We start from the raw sequence: 18,447 nt of genomic DNA on the forward strand, positions 1-18,447 counted from the left end.
ATATTTACCGCCAAATCGAGCTCCCTCTCCCTTGCCGGCCTTGCACGGCCAGAAAGCTGGACTTAATTAATTATCTAATTAATGTCAGCTAATTTCCCGTTTCTCCGGAATTGAATATATACAGTTTTTTTTTACTAAACCTTTTTTTTAAATTCCTTTAATTTAAATTCATCATTACCTTCATAGCCACCCTTTGCTGCCTCCGATGGCATCGGATCGTGTGCGAATTTTTGGCAACCGGCACCGAACGTTCAGCTTAAAGCACACACACGCACAACGAAATAAAACATCACTTTGCCACGCATCGGGAACCGATGAAACATAAATCAATCAGCACAACAGGACACACCTGATCAGATGCGCACACCAACGTCGGTTTTCCGTATGAATTTATTATAGCCAATCAAATTTTGCCAATGACACACATTTTGAAGGTGCTAAAAACACCTCTATACCTCTATTGGTCACCATCTCTTGCCATTCATGAGTAGAACAAGGATAAAGAATTCGACAAAAAAAAAACATTGTGCTAATGAAAATTAGCACCCCCTATTGTCACGCTTAATTAAAACAGATTCGATTTCGCGGCCCATAAAAAAACAATATTAGTGTCCGATACTCATACACATGTATGGCGAAATGCATGTAAAATGTATCGAAAGAAGAGACGTCAGCTAATTGTTCGTCTCTTGATCGATAGAATGTGTTCTAAAACCTCAGGCAGCTGCCATTTCGAAAGACTATGTTATTTGAATTCCCCAATTAGCCATCCGGAAAATGTTGCTTACTGAATTTTTATGTTTTTTATACAGAACTAGACAGAATTAACGTAAATATAAAAACACAGCTACAAAGAATATGAAAGGGTTATCGGAAAAGCTGTCTAGAACATTTTGAAAGAATAATTATGTCTCTGCCATCGATGGAACATATCCTTTCCGCTTTCCAAGAGGCCACACTATTATGTTCCTCCAAATGTCCAACATTCCTATGACCAACCAGCTTCTTTTAAGGAGATCCCACTCAATCGGGGCCCCCTGAAAGCTAGAGGCTCCAAGCATCGGCTTAGTTTGCTTACCACTGTGTCCGAAAAGTAAGGTGACATTGGATGTCAAATTTCGCGCGCCAAAAAGAAATCCCTTGTTTTTATTTTTCATTTGTCAATATGTATGTTTTTGACGGTTCTGTCACGTATCGCGTCACAATATTAAGCCGGCTAGGAGTAACAATTTGTTTACGGAGCTGCGTCAAGTGTTTTTGTCCATACTGACCATGTCCAAGTTTGTGGAGCAGCACGTATGTATCAAATTTTGTTTGCGCAATGAAATAAACGCTGGGGAAACATTGCGGATGTTACAAAAAGCCTTCGGGGATGAATCTATGTCGAAGAAAAATGTGTGTACAAATGGTACAGTGAGTTCAAGAATGGCCGTGAGAAGGTTGAATACGAGGACCGTCCGGGGAGACCATCCACCACGACCGACGACGCCCATGTCGTCCAAATCAAGGATTTGCTGCTTAACAATCGTCGGTTGACGATACGAGACCTTTCTAAGGATGCGCCCTCTCATACGGGCCATCATTTTGAGGGAGTTTTTCGCAACAACTGGCACCCATATTGTTCCGCAACCGCCGTATTCGCCCGATTTGGCACCAGCCGACTTCTGGCTGTTCAACAAGCTAAAACGGCCGCTTCGGGGACATCGTTTTGACACTAGCGAGGTGATAGAAGCCGCAGCGATGGCGGAGCTAAAGGACATCCCAGCATCCGCTTTTCCACCTGCTTCGAGGAGTTGGAGAAGTGGTGGAAAAGGTGCATTGCATCGGAAGGGCCTAATCATTTGGCCTAATAAAAAATCATTTAAGAAAACGCAGTCATTTTATTTTTTGGGCACAGTAGCATACTATGGTCAGTCCTGGGTAAAAAAATCATATGTCCAAGAAATTAGTGAATATTCTCCTCTTCAAATTAGCCCAGAACTAGTTTGCTTGGATTGCAGCAAAATTTTCATATGCTTTCTAACGTATTTCTTACAGGGGCTCGTTTAGAATGGCTCACAATGACACCTCATCGTCTTTGGAATAACTTTTGGGAGTCCTGAAGAAACGAAGACCAAAATTGACTTTCTGCAGCTTCTGTTGAATGCTCCGGTAGCTTAAAATCCCAGATCAAGGGCATCCATACTATTAACATTCCCTTCTTCAGTAGGGCCGGAATCTCATAGATATTTGCCCATATCATGAAGAGCCATGTCATGGAGAAATTTACCTCGTATCCTAGAACATTCCCAGTCCAATCCAGAAGTCAGTAGCGTATATCAAAACCATCGAAAACAGTTTCTATTAACAAAAATAGACACAACGATAGCAGAGCGTTGATTTGAATGGCCATTTTCATTTTGCTTGATGCAAGCGGACATGTTTTTCGCTTCTAAAAATCATCCCCCCGCATGTGTACCCCAACTGCAATAAATATGGCGCCCGGAGCAGGTGATAAGAAAAATAGCCAACAGGTTGCATAATCGCACCGAGGTCAACCTACGACGCGTCGCAGAGATAGGGAGACCACAAAGGCAACCAACAAAGAAAAAATAAATAAACACCTACCAATCTCAACCTTGAAACTGGGACTGATTTCGGAAGGAGAAGTTCGTTCGACTCATGTTTTTTTTTTTTTTTTGTTCATTCTCTTATTGCATCAAGCACGATTATACTGACGGCTTCCAAACTCCAAACAAGTGCCGTTGTCCGGTGTCCGTCTCTTTACCGACGGTGCGGTGGCGGTGTGGTGTTGCGGTCAAACGCTTAGTGGAATGTTCTTCGGATTAGAAGCACACCGGCAGCAACGATCCCCAGTTTTTCCAACGTGTAGGACACTTTATCATGGGTTAATCCCGGAAAGAAGAGAAATAGGAACAGCCAAATCGAACAGGTGAAGCAAAAATCGTTTGTAAACAAAAACCAGAGTCTTAGTAGCAACCAAACACAGATAGAGAGAGCCAGAGCGAGAGAACGTGCACGCGATAGGCGCATTCGGCTTGAAGGGAGGCCCCCACTAGGGAGGCAGTATTTAGCGTTGCGCCATCCATAACCACCACGCACACACATGGCCAGGAGGCGGACCGGAGTTTATTGTTGTGGAGCGTGAAAACTGGCCGAGCGCGTCTTAAATTGATTTGATGCCTTTTTAACTCTGCTGCCGCGCAAACGCCATGCGCTGTGCGTCCGTGTAACCTTCGTCGGGTTGGATTCCCCACTTTGCCACTTGTGTGTCTGTGTGCTGTGTTTCGTTTAGTGATCGAGCCACTTTTTACGCAGCGACCAAAAATCATATCTGATAAGCCCTGTCAAACACACTGCCGGCAGAGTTCAAGGAGAAGAGAGGACGCTTGGACACCGGTCGTTTGCTAACCACGCTGGAAAGCAGAGGAACAGCATTGCTTCCGTTTCTGGTTCCACGTGTTACAAACTGTGTCGATCGATTGCATTTTTTTTATTTTACATACAATATTCCAAAAGTTTTTCTATATTTACTCATCTTGGTTTGCATATAATTTCTTTTCTGAATATTTTCAATAATATTCAGTGTTACAGATAAATTGATTGTTTTAGCTTGTTTAAATAGCAATTATTTAATGTTTTTACATTATTTAGCTTCCATTTTGCAGTTTGTTTTTAAATTAATTTAAATAGTTTTATATTCAGATCTTATTGTATTCATGCAAAATGGTTTATGCAAAAAGGGAGACTCAGAATTCCATGACTGATGAAGGGAGACTGGCAGCACCCGAGTTCAAATCCCATCCGGACCGTTCCCCCGAAGTGAGGACCCACTATCGTACTACTTGGTGTTAGTACAGGGTTTAACAGGCTATATTAACTGTCAACCGCAGTTTTGTTTATTTTTCAAGTTATTTTTCAATACATCGAACCAAGCGGATTTTTTACTCTTCATTCCACTGTTTCTCAAGCCACTTCACACGACAGGACCGGGGTTAAAATCCCATGCGAACCGTTCCGCCGTTGTAAGGGCTGACTATGCCACTAAGTGGTCAATTAAACCGGCGAGACTTAGAAGGTTGTTAAGCTAAGAAGAAGAGGAAGCAGATTGCTGTATAAAAAATGAAAACGGTCATTGAAAATAAGTGAAATATTTTTATGTATCAAATGTTAAGAATTGTATCTGAATGTTTCATGAGAAATCATTTTCACATGTTAGAATTTAAAGCATTCATGTGGCTTGGGTAACCCTGCAAACCCCACTCAATTTGGTAGTGTTTAAAATTGACTATAAAAATATAAACCTATCTCCACGGGAAAGAAACATTTGAAAATCGGTTAACGTTTAAAAATAACTTGTAAAACCCTGTAAGATATTTTTATAATAAGACATTAAATAGTCGGCACGAAGAAGAACAAGAAGTTATGCATAAATTGTTCACAAAACACCCAACCACACTACAAACCCCCTCGCGCAGCAACACTGACCACACCACTGCGCAAGATGGCGACAAAACCACGTGGTCAGCAAAAGTCAAAACCACGTGTAAAAAAGGTAACGAGGCTACCAACACCGCTACAGAATCACACGAACAACAGCAACAAAAAATGAATTCACTCGAACAATGCGATACAGCGTTAAGCTGCATCTCATGCAACGACCCTTCGGAATAGGGCAGGGAACGAAGCCACGGAGACGAAGACAAGCAGAAAGAGCTAGAAAAATGTTAAACGATCGCTCATTACCGTTGGTGTTTGTGTGCGGCGATCATATGCGACATGGTGTTGATGCTGATAATGCCTACTGATGCCCCAGATATAGGCACGACGTGTAGTCCGCAGTCCAGCGGTCCAGCGCGCACTATGACGATTGTAAAACTACGGGAAGTTAGATAAAGTGAAGAATTGCAGGAAGCGTTAAATTAACGCACCGGCAGGTCTATCTACAGCTGCAGAGATACACCACCAACATGCAGACCCCGGTGGCCAACTCGTTTACAGTACAACAGTTACAGTCGAATGGTGTTACATGAGCCACAAAACAAAACAAAAAGGTTCAACTTGGGATTGTTTGGGAAAAGGTTGAAAGGTTGAGGGTTGATGGTAGAGGGACGATCTATCTCTCTCCCTGGAAAAAGGACACGTAAACGGGCCGGTTCCGGTGAAGGAAATGAAACTGCGGCGCGATCCTTTTGAGCGATAAGGAGTCATTTTGGTCAAAAAAATTTCTACCACTTTCACAAGCGGAAGCACGTTTAAGTCTCGATATGGCTCATATATTTCACTCACAAAAAGATCGAAGATGATCGGTAATCCAAGTTACATTATAACGCTTTACGGCATCACACTCATTATGACATTGCTAATAACGGTGCAAGCCAAGTATCGCCACCATCTCCAACAATTGAATCTTGTAAACGATCGCGATCACGCAAAACAAACATCGGCAACAGTCTGCCGTAACCTTAGCCAACAAACTGTACGCGCCCTTTCGTAGACAACTACCATCTACGTGCAACCTTTTTCGCTCCAGACGTAGACAGTTAGATGCACAAATCTTGCCATCGTCTGACCGTGGGCTGCGCTGTAACATCCATCCACACATCCTGTTGAGACAGCCGCGATGATGCATTACCGAGATGCATCATGCAAAACTCAACATCGTCTCATCGTGAACCTGTTGCAAACATGGCACCGAGACTCACAGCACCACCCACTTGCTGGGCGGAAATGCACTCAATGGACACCGAGAAGACGTGTTGCACCTGTGTGAATCATGCGCGTTCACGTTCGCGGAGGAGGGAGAGGTTGGTTTTGCAAAACTGTAAATAGCAGCTGGAAGGGTTCGGTCGTTTTGGGGTGATGGAGGGCTGAGTGATTGATTGGCATGCGGATAGCCCAGACGGTATAGATCATTGCGGATATTTTGGTATTGAAAAATCGAGGTTTTTTTTTTTTTGTTGCCTCAGATAACGTTGCCTCAGTACGCTCGTTGATGTAATGTTTGAGGGCCGGGATACTTGCAAGCGTTAAAGAGGCATCGAGAATCATGTGACTTGTCCAAATGCAAATAATGCCAATATTCTATTAAATTTTATGTAACTAACTTTCCCTCACTTCTCAAACTTTGCCATTGTTCGTATTACCTGTTATTTATGACCTTTTGGTATGATATTCGTTGACAAGTTGATCTTCAAATAACACATTGACGAAGTCATACTGAAAGCCAGCAAGTCTCTTGGATGCATCGTTTTCATCTTCAATATTAAAAGACATTTGACTCGAGTCGCTTATAAACGCATCTTTGTGGCTTAAGCATGCTTTATAGGGGGCTTGCTTGCTGGGTTTAAAGATGCTTCTGATCTAGGATTGTATGTTCCTTCACGAAAAAGAAGAAGAAAAAGAGCAATGCATTGGAACTATCCATCGGTTTCAGGAACTCATAAGAAATCGCCTCTAATGGATGCCACCACAACCCATAGAACTGCTGGATAAAGACACTACATGTTAACAAGAAGGGACAGTTATCCAATCGAATCTGTACGCCGGTGAATGTCTAGTGGACATCCAATGAATCTCCAGAGTTGGGAAAATAAGTCAAGGAAGTATGAACCTTTCGAGGTTTTAATTTCTGGGCAGAATAGAATGAACTGTTCAAACACCATCAGCATTGTATCCTTGCATTCCTTGTTGGACTAGATTATTTTACTCTGTCTAATTATGAGCCTAAGTGTCAGCTGCTTCGATTTTAAACTTTTGAAACTCACCACCTCCTTCCCAAAACTCCTATTCATTCTTTCCCTCTTCTTCGAACCGTAGTACTACTCCGTCAGTTGATCGCAATCATGCTTCATTAACCTGTATTCCGTTCCATGTTACGATCCTCTCTTTAATTCTAAACCACCTTCGTCTAAATCAAACCTTAATTTTAGGTTAGAAATAAGTTATATACATTGAGTCATTAGGTAGAAGTTATTAAACTGAACTTAGGCTATTGAACGACCCATAACGTCAAAACCTTAACCGGTTACCGTACAATGTCTTATCAAAAATAAAAATAAAAAACATTCTCACCACCATTTACAACCAGCATGATAAAGTTGACGCTAATCATAGCTCGTTCGGAAAGTACGGCCCAGCTATCGAGCGATCGATTAGTGAACTGTCAAATATGTAAACGCCGTCTAGTACGCAACAATCCCTTCAAACACTCGCACACTGTTGCATTGTGTGCGGTTTAGTTTACACAGCCAATCTTGGCTGACGAAACACGTTGCACGTGCACGAGCAAACGTCAAACCGACCGTATGTACGGTCCCCGGACGCTCGATTAGAGATGGTTGTGGCCGTTGTTGTCGTCATGGCTGCTGGCAAAAATGGGCAACAAAAAGTGACAGATAATTCTGGCAGTGATCATGATGAATTTCCAGTTCATCTTTCGTCACTAACTCAACCCCCGAAAAAAAGGGGAGAACACAGCACAACCAACGAAACGACGTAATATGTAGCTTGACTGTGTTCCTCGCTCCTCGATGACGTAAGACGCGGGTCGGGTTGTTTCTGTTTTTCAATCGGATTTGGTAGAATTTGCTAGTGAAAATAAATAGAACCTGCGCTTCGTGGCTTCTTACCTGTCCGAGCTGTGCTGTTGTTGCTATTGCGCCACATGCACACACGTGGTTTAAGTTTCTCTCACCACCGATCGATAGAATGTTGTAGAACGATAGTTTAGCGTATGAAGTTTAAAAACGTTTTTCACAATGCAATTTCTCATCAGCACATCACAACGCACTTTTATGGGAAATCTGGATCGAGTGGAAGCTTTCTAAACATGGCAAAATTTACGAAAACAAGACCGATTATGGTGAACAAGCGACACACTACAACTGTATCGTGGCCGGTGTGTGCTGGCATGCGGCATATCTCTCCACCCGTTCAACATTGGCAGAGGAAGGTGCCCACAACAACATCAACAACAACAACCAGCGGAATTACAAACGCACACTAAAACACTTTACTAAACCACCCTTCCCCCCCCCCCCCCACACACACACACACACACACACGCACGAATAGGTCCGCGTGTACTCACGATCGAGGCCATACCGCATGCTTGAATCAATTTCGGTGCAGTACAACATACCTATTGTGGAAGGGAAGGGACTCGACTCACTCGAACCCCCGCTCGAAAATCGGATGCGTGTCCATGAAATTTGCCATAGTGTCAGTGTCGGTGTCGGCGGGCACACACAGTTAAGGCAAACATAAAACAAAACCAGCAAAAAAATGCTGGCCAACTTCAAACCCCCAAAATCTCTATCTAATCTGGGCGGGTTGGTCGGTGGTACGGCCCGGCGATATGTAACACACAAGCACACACACACAATAAAAATGCTACTTTATCTCACAGTGGCACATGTGTTTCGTTTTATTCATTTTAAGGTTTCTTTCCTTTGGAACCTTAGTATATGAGTACAGTTGTTGTAGACCATCGTTTAATGATGAGCGATGAACACGCGATGAATCGCGCGGTTTGGGTTGAGAATTACAATGTAGCCACATGTCATCATATCAGTCCACCGTTCTCAACTATTGAAATGATGTGAATATGATGACTACAATCTACAGTGTATAATGTGCAACAGGTAGGAACATTAATTCAATAAATCCCGAAACCGGAATAAATCCAGAATCCGGAACCACTCACGGTCCCTCGCCGTCGTCCGCCAATCCGCTATCCCGGCCTTGATGCCAGATGATTCCACGCCATCCTCCCACCTCAGTCTGGGCCTACCACACCTCCTCCGTCCGTGTGACCGGCCTAAAAGGACTTTCTGAACTGGATCGTCCGGTACCATGCGTATTACATGGCCAGCCCATCGGAGCCTGGCGAGCCTAATTCGCTGCACGACGACCTCACCGTCGTACATTGTCCTTCCACAACATACGGGGCCAACGATCCTTCTGAGCATCTTCCTCTCGGACGCGGCTAAGAGGGCTTCGTCTGTTTTGGATAGGGTCCATGTCTCAGAGGCGTATGTGAGTACTAGGACTATGAGGGTATGGTACAGTCCCAGCTTCGACCGTCGCGACTGATTTTGTGAGGGTAAATGTTTCCTCAGCCCGTAGAAGGCTAAGTCATTGCTGGCCGTACATCACCCCCACGTAGTTCCGGATTTCTTAGTAGGGTCACTGATGAAGCCACCATCAATTTGGTCTTTGCCTCGTTAATCTGCAACCCGAGGTTTTCTCCCGCCTGCTCGATCCTTTACTACCTGGGAGAGTCGCAAACCAATGACGTCTATATCATCAGCTTATGCCAGGATCTGGCTTGACTTATCGAAGATGGTCTCCACCTCCGAGTCACGGATGGCCCTCTCTAGCGCCAAATTGAATAGGAGACAGGCGAACCCAACTCCCTGACGCAGGCCTTTGGTGGTAGGGTAGCAAAGGACCCTGAGAGTTTTCCATTAACCTCACCTGGCATGTGACGTTGGTCATGGTCAATCTAACAACCCTGATCAGTTTGGCCGGGACTCCAAAAGAGCTCATGGCCTCGTAAAGTTTTACCCTGGCTATGCTATCATATGCGGCCTTGAAATCTATGAAGAGATGGTACGTGTTCCACTGCTGTTCGGCCATCTTCTCCAAGATTTGCCGCATGGTGAAGATCTGGTCAGTGGTAGATTTTCTAAAGAATCTACCACTGACCTTTTCCTTTTTTGTAAAGAGACATATTCGTTGTTGCCTAAGAGTAAATGTATTTATTTATAATAATATTCGATCGGATCAGAGTCGATGTAAATTGGTTTAGGAGATTTAAGGTCGTAACTGGCGAACTTGTCGTTGGTGGAATGTCTGGATTCGATGCTGCAGTAACCTTAAGGTTATTGTGGCTATCGGCTTCATGTCATGCTCCATGACAACATTGGATCTCTGAACCAATTGAATTAGGTTGGGACGACGTACAGTTGTGACTGGCGGCGGCTTTATTGTTGGCGGAATGCATGAGTTAGATGCTACTGTAGCTACACAAAGTTGTAGCGGCTTACGAACTCGTGCGTTCTGCCGATGGTCGGGCCGCCAGCCACAACTTCTAAATGCTGACAACGAAATGGAGTTTCGAATATTACAAAGTATTCGCAAAAACGGTTTTTTTTTTTTCTTGGGAGCCAGTTGTTAGTCTCCACGGCACGATGCTCCAAAGAGGCGCTAATCCCTTAGCGGAAAAAGAGAGGACAACAATCTGGCAGCAACAACATCCGCAACCGAGCTCACTCGGGATAAGGTGCACTTGAATTGAGGAAGAAGGAAATGACTACCCTTCAAATAGGATGTAAGTTGAATGAGTTATTGTAAAGCTAGACATAAGATTAGATTTTAAGGAATACGGCCTAGCCGTCATTATGAAATTTAAAAAAAAAATATTTTAGTAATATAATTTCAGGAAGAGGCTCAATTAAAATGCTTCTTTACGGTCAGACGTTGTTAGACTTAATTCTGTGTGTACTCGTGCAAGCGAAATAACGCCTACGCTGTTTAGAAGCTGCTTCAAACGCCCCGGGAATCCAAAAGTCACTTGTTTGCTTATTTGGAGCTACTTGATCTAGGTAGTAGCATACATTTAGCAGATACAATTCAAACTAATAAGATCATCCCAACATTATTTTTTGAAAAAACTTCCGATGCTTGCAATACAACCGATCTTAAAACTATTGTTGATGATGAAAGAAATAGAATAAAATCAAACACAGAGTCAATTTCTTAATTAATGCAACTTTATCCTCCGTGTGGCTCAATTTTTCTCGTTGATTCATTGAATATACAGTGAAGGTCATTAGATTAAGACCCTCTGCTAATGATCATATCGTAAAAACGAGATTTTGAAGCCAATTTTAAACGAATCGACCAAGAAAATGTCCCTATCATTGTGTTGGAAACTTTATAAGGTTCCCAACGCCCTGTCAGTTAGGAGGCACGAAGAAGAACAGAAGAGATAAGAAGGATCAGAAAAGGGCAGGACGAGCCTGCCCCGGAATCAGTTAGGGAACGATCGATTCATGCGAAAACTAATCACGAGCGGATAAAGATCGGAAAGCTAATATAAGTCTAAAGACTAATTTTTTGGCTCTTTATTGTATCTCAAGAGCTTAGTAATAAAGAAAAAGCTCAGCTACACTGAAAAGGCAAAAGAAGCCGCTCGTTTTGGATAATTGGATAATTAGTTTCTTAGTCTTAGACACATTGGATAATTCGTTTCTTAGTCTCATTTTGCCATTTTGATGAAAATATGACTTCAGCACGTGGAGACCATAAAATATGACCATTGATCAATTATAAAAATTAAGCCAAAAATTGTCCATAATTCTGGGCATCTCTTTTTTAACTTTTTCAGCGCAGAAATTGATTAACTTGTATAAATAAACAAGATGGCCTTTTTAGGTCTCAAAATTTTTAAACTTCTCTCAAAACTAAATACAAAACTAATTACATTAGATGGTAAAGTATTTTCAAACGGTATGATTCTATTGAACTAATAGCATGGCCACCACTGTACCGATACAGTACGATCGCTGTACCAGCACGCATACAAATTGGCCTCTCGGGCCAATCGGGAACGACAAACGTGCGACTTCTCTACAATAAACGAACTTGCGCGCTTGCTTATGTTTCCGATAGAGATTGCCATGATTTGCCGCAAGGACACATACATACACACACACAAATAAACCAGGCACAAGCCTACACCCCACACGCCCTTGGATTGTAGTCCACCTTACCTCCCAAAAAAAATAATACCATCCCACGTTCAAATTGGTGTGGACCATTTATGTTTTATCTAACCTCACACTTGACGGGTTCCGTGTGTGCCAGGGAAAGACTCCCCCTCCTGGTGGCCTGGTGCCAGGGCCGGACGTATTACATGCTCTTCCGCTGAGACTGACACCTACCATATAAAACCGCGTGGGGCAATATCGTTGCGCGAGATGATGATGAGTGAAGTGCATCTCGCATAGTAAATTAAATGTGGTTCGCTTGCCAACGTCAATGCACTTACACTACGATGGGATAGCTAACATGCTCTCTCTCACTCTTTCTCTCGGTCTCTCTACATTGTTGATATAGTTGCCACTATTTCCTTTAACGCATCGAAGTAGCGAAGCAAACGGGGTGAAACGGTTTGGTTGCCCCTGGCAGCAGCAATGCGGAGACGGTGACTCGTGTACACATAACAACGCACAGGAACAGTCGATCAGCGAAAACGCATCGCTTACCATTTGATGTGGAATTGCACTAAGCGGGGGACCATTTAACCTTATTTGATAAGGATACAGGCGAGGCTTTAATTAAATGCAAACAACAACAGGGAGATGTCTTGAGAGAGGATGGAAGGGGAAGTGAGGGGGGGGGGGGGGGCAATGTTGCGTGTACGTACCTGCTATATACTGGAGCTGAGAGCCACACAGTCACATACAGTGGTGCACAGTAATTATAATGCTATCGGTTTAGTCTTTCGCCAAGTTTGCTGTGAACCATGCGGACCGAACATTGGCCGCAATGACCTAGAAAATCGACACACACGCACGCACAAACACACGCGTTGTCTGCCTTCTTCACGCAATCAATCCACCTTTAATTCGACGAGAAAAAGCTTCCTCGTCTCAACCAGATTTCACTTTCCTTTACCACGTTGACACACTACCGCACAATTTGCTGTTGGTTCTATTGTTTTCCATTAGTTCCGAAGGCTCTCTACACTAGCCCTTTGAAGTAGGCGATAGCACACACAATTTTGACTGCGTCCCACGTTGTTGCGTTGTCCCGATTAAGAAGAAAACAGCGTACACACAAGCGTACGCCGATCCGGGTGGCGTTTGTGCCGAGCGGTAAATAAGCTGAGCGCTATGTGTGAAGTTGATGATCATGATGAAAAAACGCCAACGGTACGCGTTCGCCACTGCCACCTATACCTACACGTACGGTCCTACGTACACAACAGCACAACGCAGTAATGTCATTCGCCCCGCGGTTGGCTAATTTGTTTCTTGAATGAAAAGAACGTTTTTGAATGGAGCGTTTTCGTTCGGATTTTTGCTTTCTAGTTGTTTGCCAAAATAAAATTTACCCCTTTTTGGCTGTGTCGCAATTTGGCACGCATTAGACAAACGAAGAAGGGGGAAAGAGATTTTTGGACGGGTTTTTTTCACATCACGAAACGATTAATGAATAATTCTCCGTCACACTTTTTAAAACTTTTTGAGTAATTTGTTTTGTTCGCCTGCTGTACGCCACTTCTCATTCAAAAACCAACAAATTTTTTTACACAAATTACCCAAAAAAAAGGTGCACAAACTTTGTTTCCTGAACAATCGGTTTGTTTACATCACCACGTGCTCGCCGGGACGCAACATCACACGCACACATCTGCACATCGTCTCCTGACAGCTGACATTTCTTGCTGTCAAGCGGCGACACGGTTCAAAACAAAACCCCCGTCGATCGTCGCTCGGGAGTGTTTTTTCGCTCATGTAATCACTCGTCGCGCGCGCGGCAACCAGAGAAAACCGAGCAGTTTCGGTCAGAAAACTATAATTCTATAGATACAGACGAAAGGTACGTGGTGCTTGTTGCATTTCCATTTCCACAAAATGAATCATCTACGTGTGGCGCTCATCAGACAGCAAAGGTGGTGCCGGCGTACCGCAGTACAGTGTGCTTCCAGCTCGAGCCGTACCGTCGTTCTACAGCAACCTTCCGTACCGTTTATTCGGCTACTTTCCCAATCGGTACGCCTCTGCCAAACAGTTCCCTCAGTAAAGCAACAAGAATCGACCACCACACCGAACCGGGAAGCTGCACCAGCCGGCAAGAAACAGCCAAAGGATAGTGTACGGTTGGTAGAAGAGCTTCGATCGGATGCGATCGTGTACCGCCGGGTACAGCTGGAAAAGCTTAATCAACTGCTTGCCAAACCGTTCGAAATACCGAAGGATGCGTACGAATTTTTGCTCCAGTGCTGTGGTACCCTTCTATGCGCGGAAACGCTCGAAACGCGCATGAAAGTGTTCGAACAGTTTTGGTTCTATATGGGTGAACCGGAACAGAAACACTGGAAGGTGCTGCTACAGGTGTACCGTGAAAATGAACGTTCCATCACGGATGTACCAGCATTTCTCGCCAGCATAGGCGACCGCATCGAGAAGGATGCTGAGCTGTACGTTGGGCTAATGGGTGTGCTGGCAGAAAAAGGAGACATCGCCGAGATGAAGCTGGTTGGGGAGATGATGAAGGGGCGCAACATTCCCCTCTCGGTCGACGTGATAAACCTGATGATCCGTGGATATGGACGGGCGGGCGATTTGGACGGTGTACAGATGGTGCTGGAAACGATGAGCGCTAGCAATGTGTCCGCCAATGGGCAAACGTACGGTGAACTAATGATCGCCTTCCTGGAGGACGGTATGACCGACCGGGTCCTTAAAATGGTACGTGAAAAAGGCTCCCAGCTGAACGAAAAGCACATCCTCGAACTGTTGTCGCTTGCGCTGGGAGAGAAAATTCAACCCGAATTGGTACGTTCACTGCTGAAGCTGCTTCCGGAAGAGCTGACAACGGATGGCCGCATACATCCGGTGCTACGGAACGTGCTTAGTGGACTGATTCGAGCCGGCCAACTCGACGGTATGATGGCACTGCTTGACGAACTACCAGCGCCACAGTTCCGGGCGAATGAAAATACCGACGGGTACGGAACATTCCTGATAGTGGAAATGCTTCGCAATGATGTTTCGCTTGATCGGTTAAACAAGTTCCTGGCCACGCTGATCAAAACCGACCGTAATGCTCGTGCCTACCAGGTCGCCTGTGAATGCGCGGCAAAAGCAGCTCATCCGTACTTTTCCCGCCTGCTAGCATCTCTTGCTCGACACGAAGATTTACGTCCCCACTACTTCTGGCCACTATTTCTGCAGCGCTCGAAAACGGACGGAGAGGGTGGTGTGCTTTCGGTGCTGCAAACGATGCAAAAACTTAAAGTAGAACCAGATCAAGAAACACTCACCCAGTACGTTCTGCCGAAGCTTGCACTCACGCTGAAAGATTCCCGCAGAGCGTTGAAAATGTTGGAGGATTGTGGCGTACGGACGAGCGTACTGATGACTCCTTACATTTCCCATCTACTCTACCAGAACCGGTTCGACGAGGTGCTTGAGATTCTACGCAGTTATCCAACGTGCAAGCTCGACACGGAAGCACTCCTGTGGCCATTAATGCTACTAGCAAATGTTAACCGCTCGAACACCCATCAGCGCAAGCTGTGTGAAGTGATCTGCGCCATCCGAGACCGAGCAGCGGACAAACGCCACGATCTAGGCGGTCAGTTACTGCTGGAGCTGATCAGCAACAAGAAAAGCAAGCACGATGCAAACAGTTTGCGCGCCCTGCTTGGCGAGTACGAGCGATACGAGATCCGGATATCGCGAATGGCCGCCGGTGTGCTTAAGAATCATTTCGGACGTGCGGAGAATGCGGGAACCGGTGGATCCACGGTAGAATCGATCGATACGCTACTGAAGAAGGTAACGGACGATCAGTTGACGATCCTTTCGAAGGAACTGTTCGACACGATCAGTGTTCATCCGCGGGACATGAACTACGACGAGCTGGAATGTCATCTGGTAGAGCTGGAACAAAAGAAGCTAAATACGCGCGGCGTTCTTCGGAGGCTTCTACAGCTTAGTGTCCGCGAAGGACGCTACAAGCGTGCGCTCGAGCTAAAGCAACGTTGTGACCAGGCAAAGGTAGACCAAAGTTCCGGTATGCTAGCGTCAATCGTTGAACTGTACACCAAGGTAGGCGATCCGGTACAAGCCGGCCGAACGTTGGAACAGTTGCGCCAACAGTATCCTGGATTTATCGTGGATGAGCACAAGATCATCGATTACGCAGCATTGCTCGTGGAGCGCGGACAACTCGACGGTGCACGAAAGATTCTTCGCGAACGTGCCACAACCGGTGGCAAGTTGCGTGGAGTGGAGGATGGCTCGACTAGTAAAAATGTTTGGAATTTACTCACCAGCACAGCACAATGGGCTGCGACTTCCGGGCGGAAATCGGACTATCCCAATACCACGCTGCAGATGCTAGATTTTCTCGTCGAGCTCGGATACTGTAACTACGACAATGCACTGCTTGGTCCGGTGCTGCGTGAATATCTGCTTGCCGGCGATAAGCGTACTGCCATCGAAGAGTTTAAGCGCATCGCAAAGGAAAAACGTCGCACACCGTTGCAGCTGGAAATTATTACCCTTCTCGTGGAGCTTACAAACGGACAGGAGGGATCGTCCAACATTTCACCAACCGACGCCAAAACGTTACTAACCGAAACGATCCAAATTGTATCGCAAATCCATGGACCGATCAATACAAACAACACACTGATCGTTGCACTGGCGGTGGCCGGTACCGAGGCTCAGTTGCGCCGTATGCTGATCAATCCGGAGGTACGCATCAACCACGAGTACATACTGACGCAGTGTGAATTTTTGGTCGGAAGCGGTAAGATTGAACCCGTGCTACGGTTAGCTAAATGTAGCAAAGGGTTGGCGAATGTGCGCGAATCTGACTTCCTGCTGCTTGCCCTGGGACAGTATGTGCGAGAGAATAACTGTGAGGCTGCCGTACGATTGTTCCAGCGAATGGTAGACGAAGGGGACGAGCTGAAAGTTACGACCGAGTTTGCACGCAAACTGTCCGATCTGCTGGAGGCCAACAATTTTGAGGTACCGGCTGGATTGCAGATGTACCTAAAATGATTAGGGCGGAAGGAAATGATGAAACCCAACACATGTACATAATAGAGACGTAGAGCGTGAACGTAGCACCGGAGTATAGTCTTGAAATAAAGTGTATCGTTCGTACGATAAGAGATCTACAGTGGATGATCAACGTGTCTTTTGGTTCTTCTTTAAATAGACGACATCCTCTCCTCCTGCGACTGTTTGCGATTGTTTTCATGTTAATTGATTAACTGCAACGAGACGACTCTCGTATCCGTAGTACATGAGTCTCTATTTTTAGTGGCACGCCTGACGATGGCCATCAATCGTATTGCAAAAGGGTGGAATCGTACAAACTTGTTCCGATGCACGTGGACAGTACATTGTAGTTTCTGGACGGCGATATAAAAGGTATTTGATCTTTTATAGCAAGTCTTTCGCTAAATATGATGTTACGAGTGATCATCAGGACTTTGAACATTTGTTGAAATTAAAGCTACCTTTGGCCGGTGTTTATGAGAGCCACGAAAAGTAGGTTCTTCAGGAGACGAAGATGATAACGAGACACGGGTAGATGGTTATAGAAATAAGGGCGTATTTTTAATCATTAAAACGAAGGTTATAAAACGTTCTCGTTGACTGGATAATGAAGTGTGCTGTCCATATCTGTACAACAAATCCATCTTTGAGCATACCGATTGTCAACGAAGAACCAAGAACTTCGAAGTTTCTTTCAAACTTTGCAATAATAGTACTACACACAAAAGCTTCTACTAAAACTGTGCCATTCGAAGTGTTCTTCTGAAGAATTCTCGAAATATATATATGTTTGTATCTTTATGTATATGTTTTTGACGTGTCCATACAGTAGCCACGAGAGACGGGACGAGTTTGTTCTGTGGAAGTAAGATCAATTAGCTTAACTACGATATTTCGCACATAAACTTCGTTCACTTCACACTGTGCTTTTTATGTGTTATTCTCCTTTTTCATCATCGCTCCGTGTTCGATAACATGAATGGGGGGGTTTTGTTGTTAAGTTCAAAACGTAACCTTTTATGGCGCGCCCGCGCGTCGCATTTTGCGACAGATACATCTCAAGTACATATGTAAAGAAGATCCGATGGCAGCATAATCGGGTTTGAAAGGTCCGTTTTTGTTTTATGTCCCCCGCGAGTGGGTGTTTAATATTGATTCGTGGACGACTTACACTGCGTGTAGATTTTTAAAACCATTTCAGGTTTCCACTACAGGGACAACATGGCATATTCGGCACGGCCTGTGCAATAGGTGTATTGCGTCGTTTTATTTTTTTCCTTTGTTTGTTACATCCTGCCCAATTGCTACGATTTGTGTAGCAATTGCCCAATTGCACACAGTACAGGTATGCGCTTTAGCAATTGAGTAACAAAAAGATAGAAAGAAAGAAAGAAACGATCAAAACGTGCATTTCACGGCATGGGTCCCAAAATGAAACAATAACCGATTTAAAGCTAAACTTGTACACTAATTACACTTACACAATTCATAAACAAAATACTAGTCTTCATTGTTTCATTCCCAAAGTCCTGTTATATCGCGTCCGGCGAACTCTCGGATCTCAAGTTTAATTTATAAAAAACAAAAAAACCTATCCGCGCGCATATTTCAACGCTACTTAACGCTAGTA

The 18,447-nt window shown here is 44.6% G+C and overlaps 2 protein-coding genes across 2 annotated transcripts in view; one reads left to right on the forward strand and one right to left on the reverse strand.

Annotated features, from left to right (window-relative positions):
• The window catches only part of LOC126559737 (zinc finger FYVE domain-containing protein 1-like), a 281,299-nt gene that overhangs the window by 257,625 nt on the left and 5,227 nt on the right, over positions 1 to 18,447 (reverse strand). The gene's annotated exons all lie outside the window — the stretch shown is intronic.
• Positions 13,648 to 16,814, forward strand: LOC126556896 (leucine-rich PPR motif-containing protein, mitochondrial). Its single transcript, XM_050212442.1, has one exon. It carries the CDS (start codon positions 13,650 to 13,652, stop codon positions 16,812 to 16,814), a length of 3,165 nt encoding a protein of 1,054 aa, XP_050068399.1. The 5' UTR covers positions 13,648 to 13,649.

The sequence above is a fragment of the Anopheles maculipalpis genome, chromosome 2RL, assembly GCF_943734695.1.
Source record: "Anopheles maculipalpis chromosome 2RL, idAnoMacuDA_375_x, whole genome shotgun sequence".
In the NCBI taxonomy this organism is placed as follows: Eukaryota; Metazoa; Arthropoda; class Insecta; order Diptera; family Culicidae; genus Anopheles; species Anopheles maculipalpis.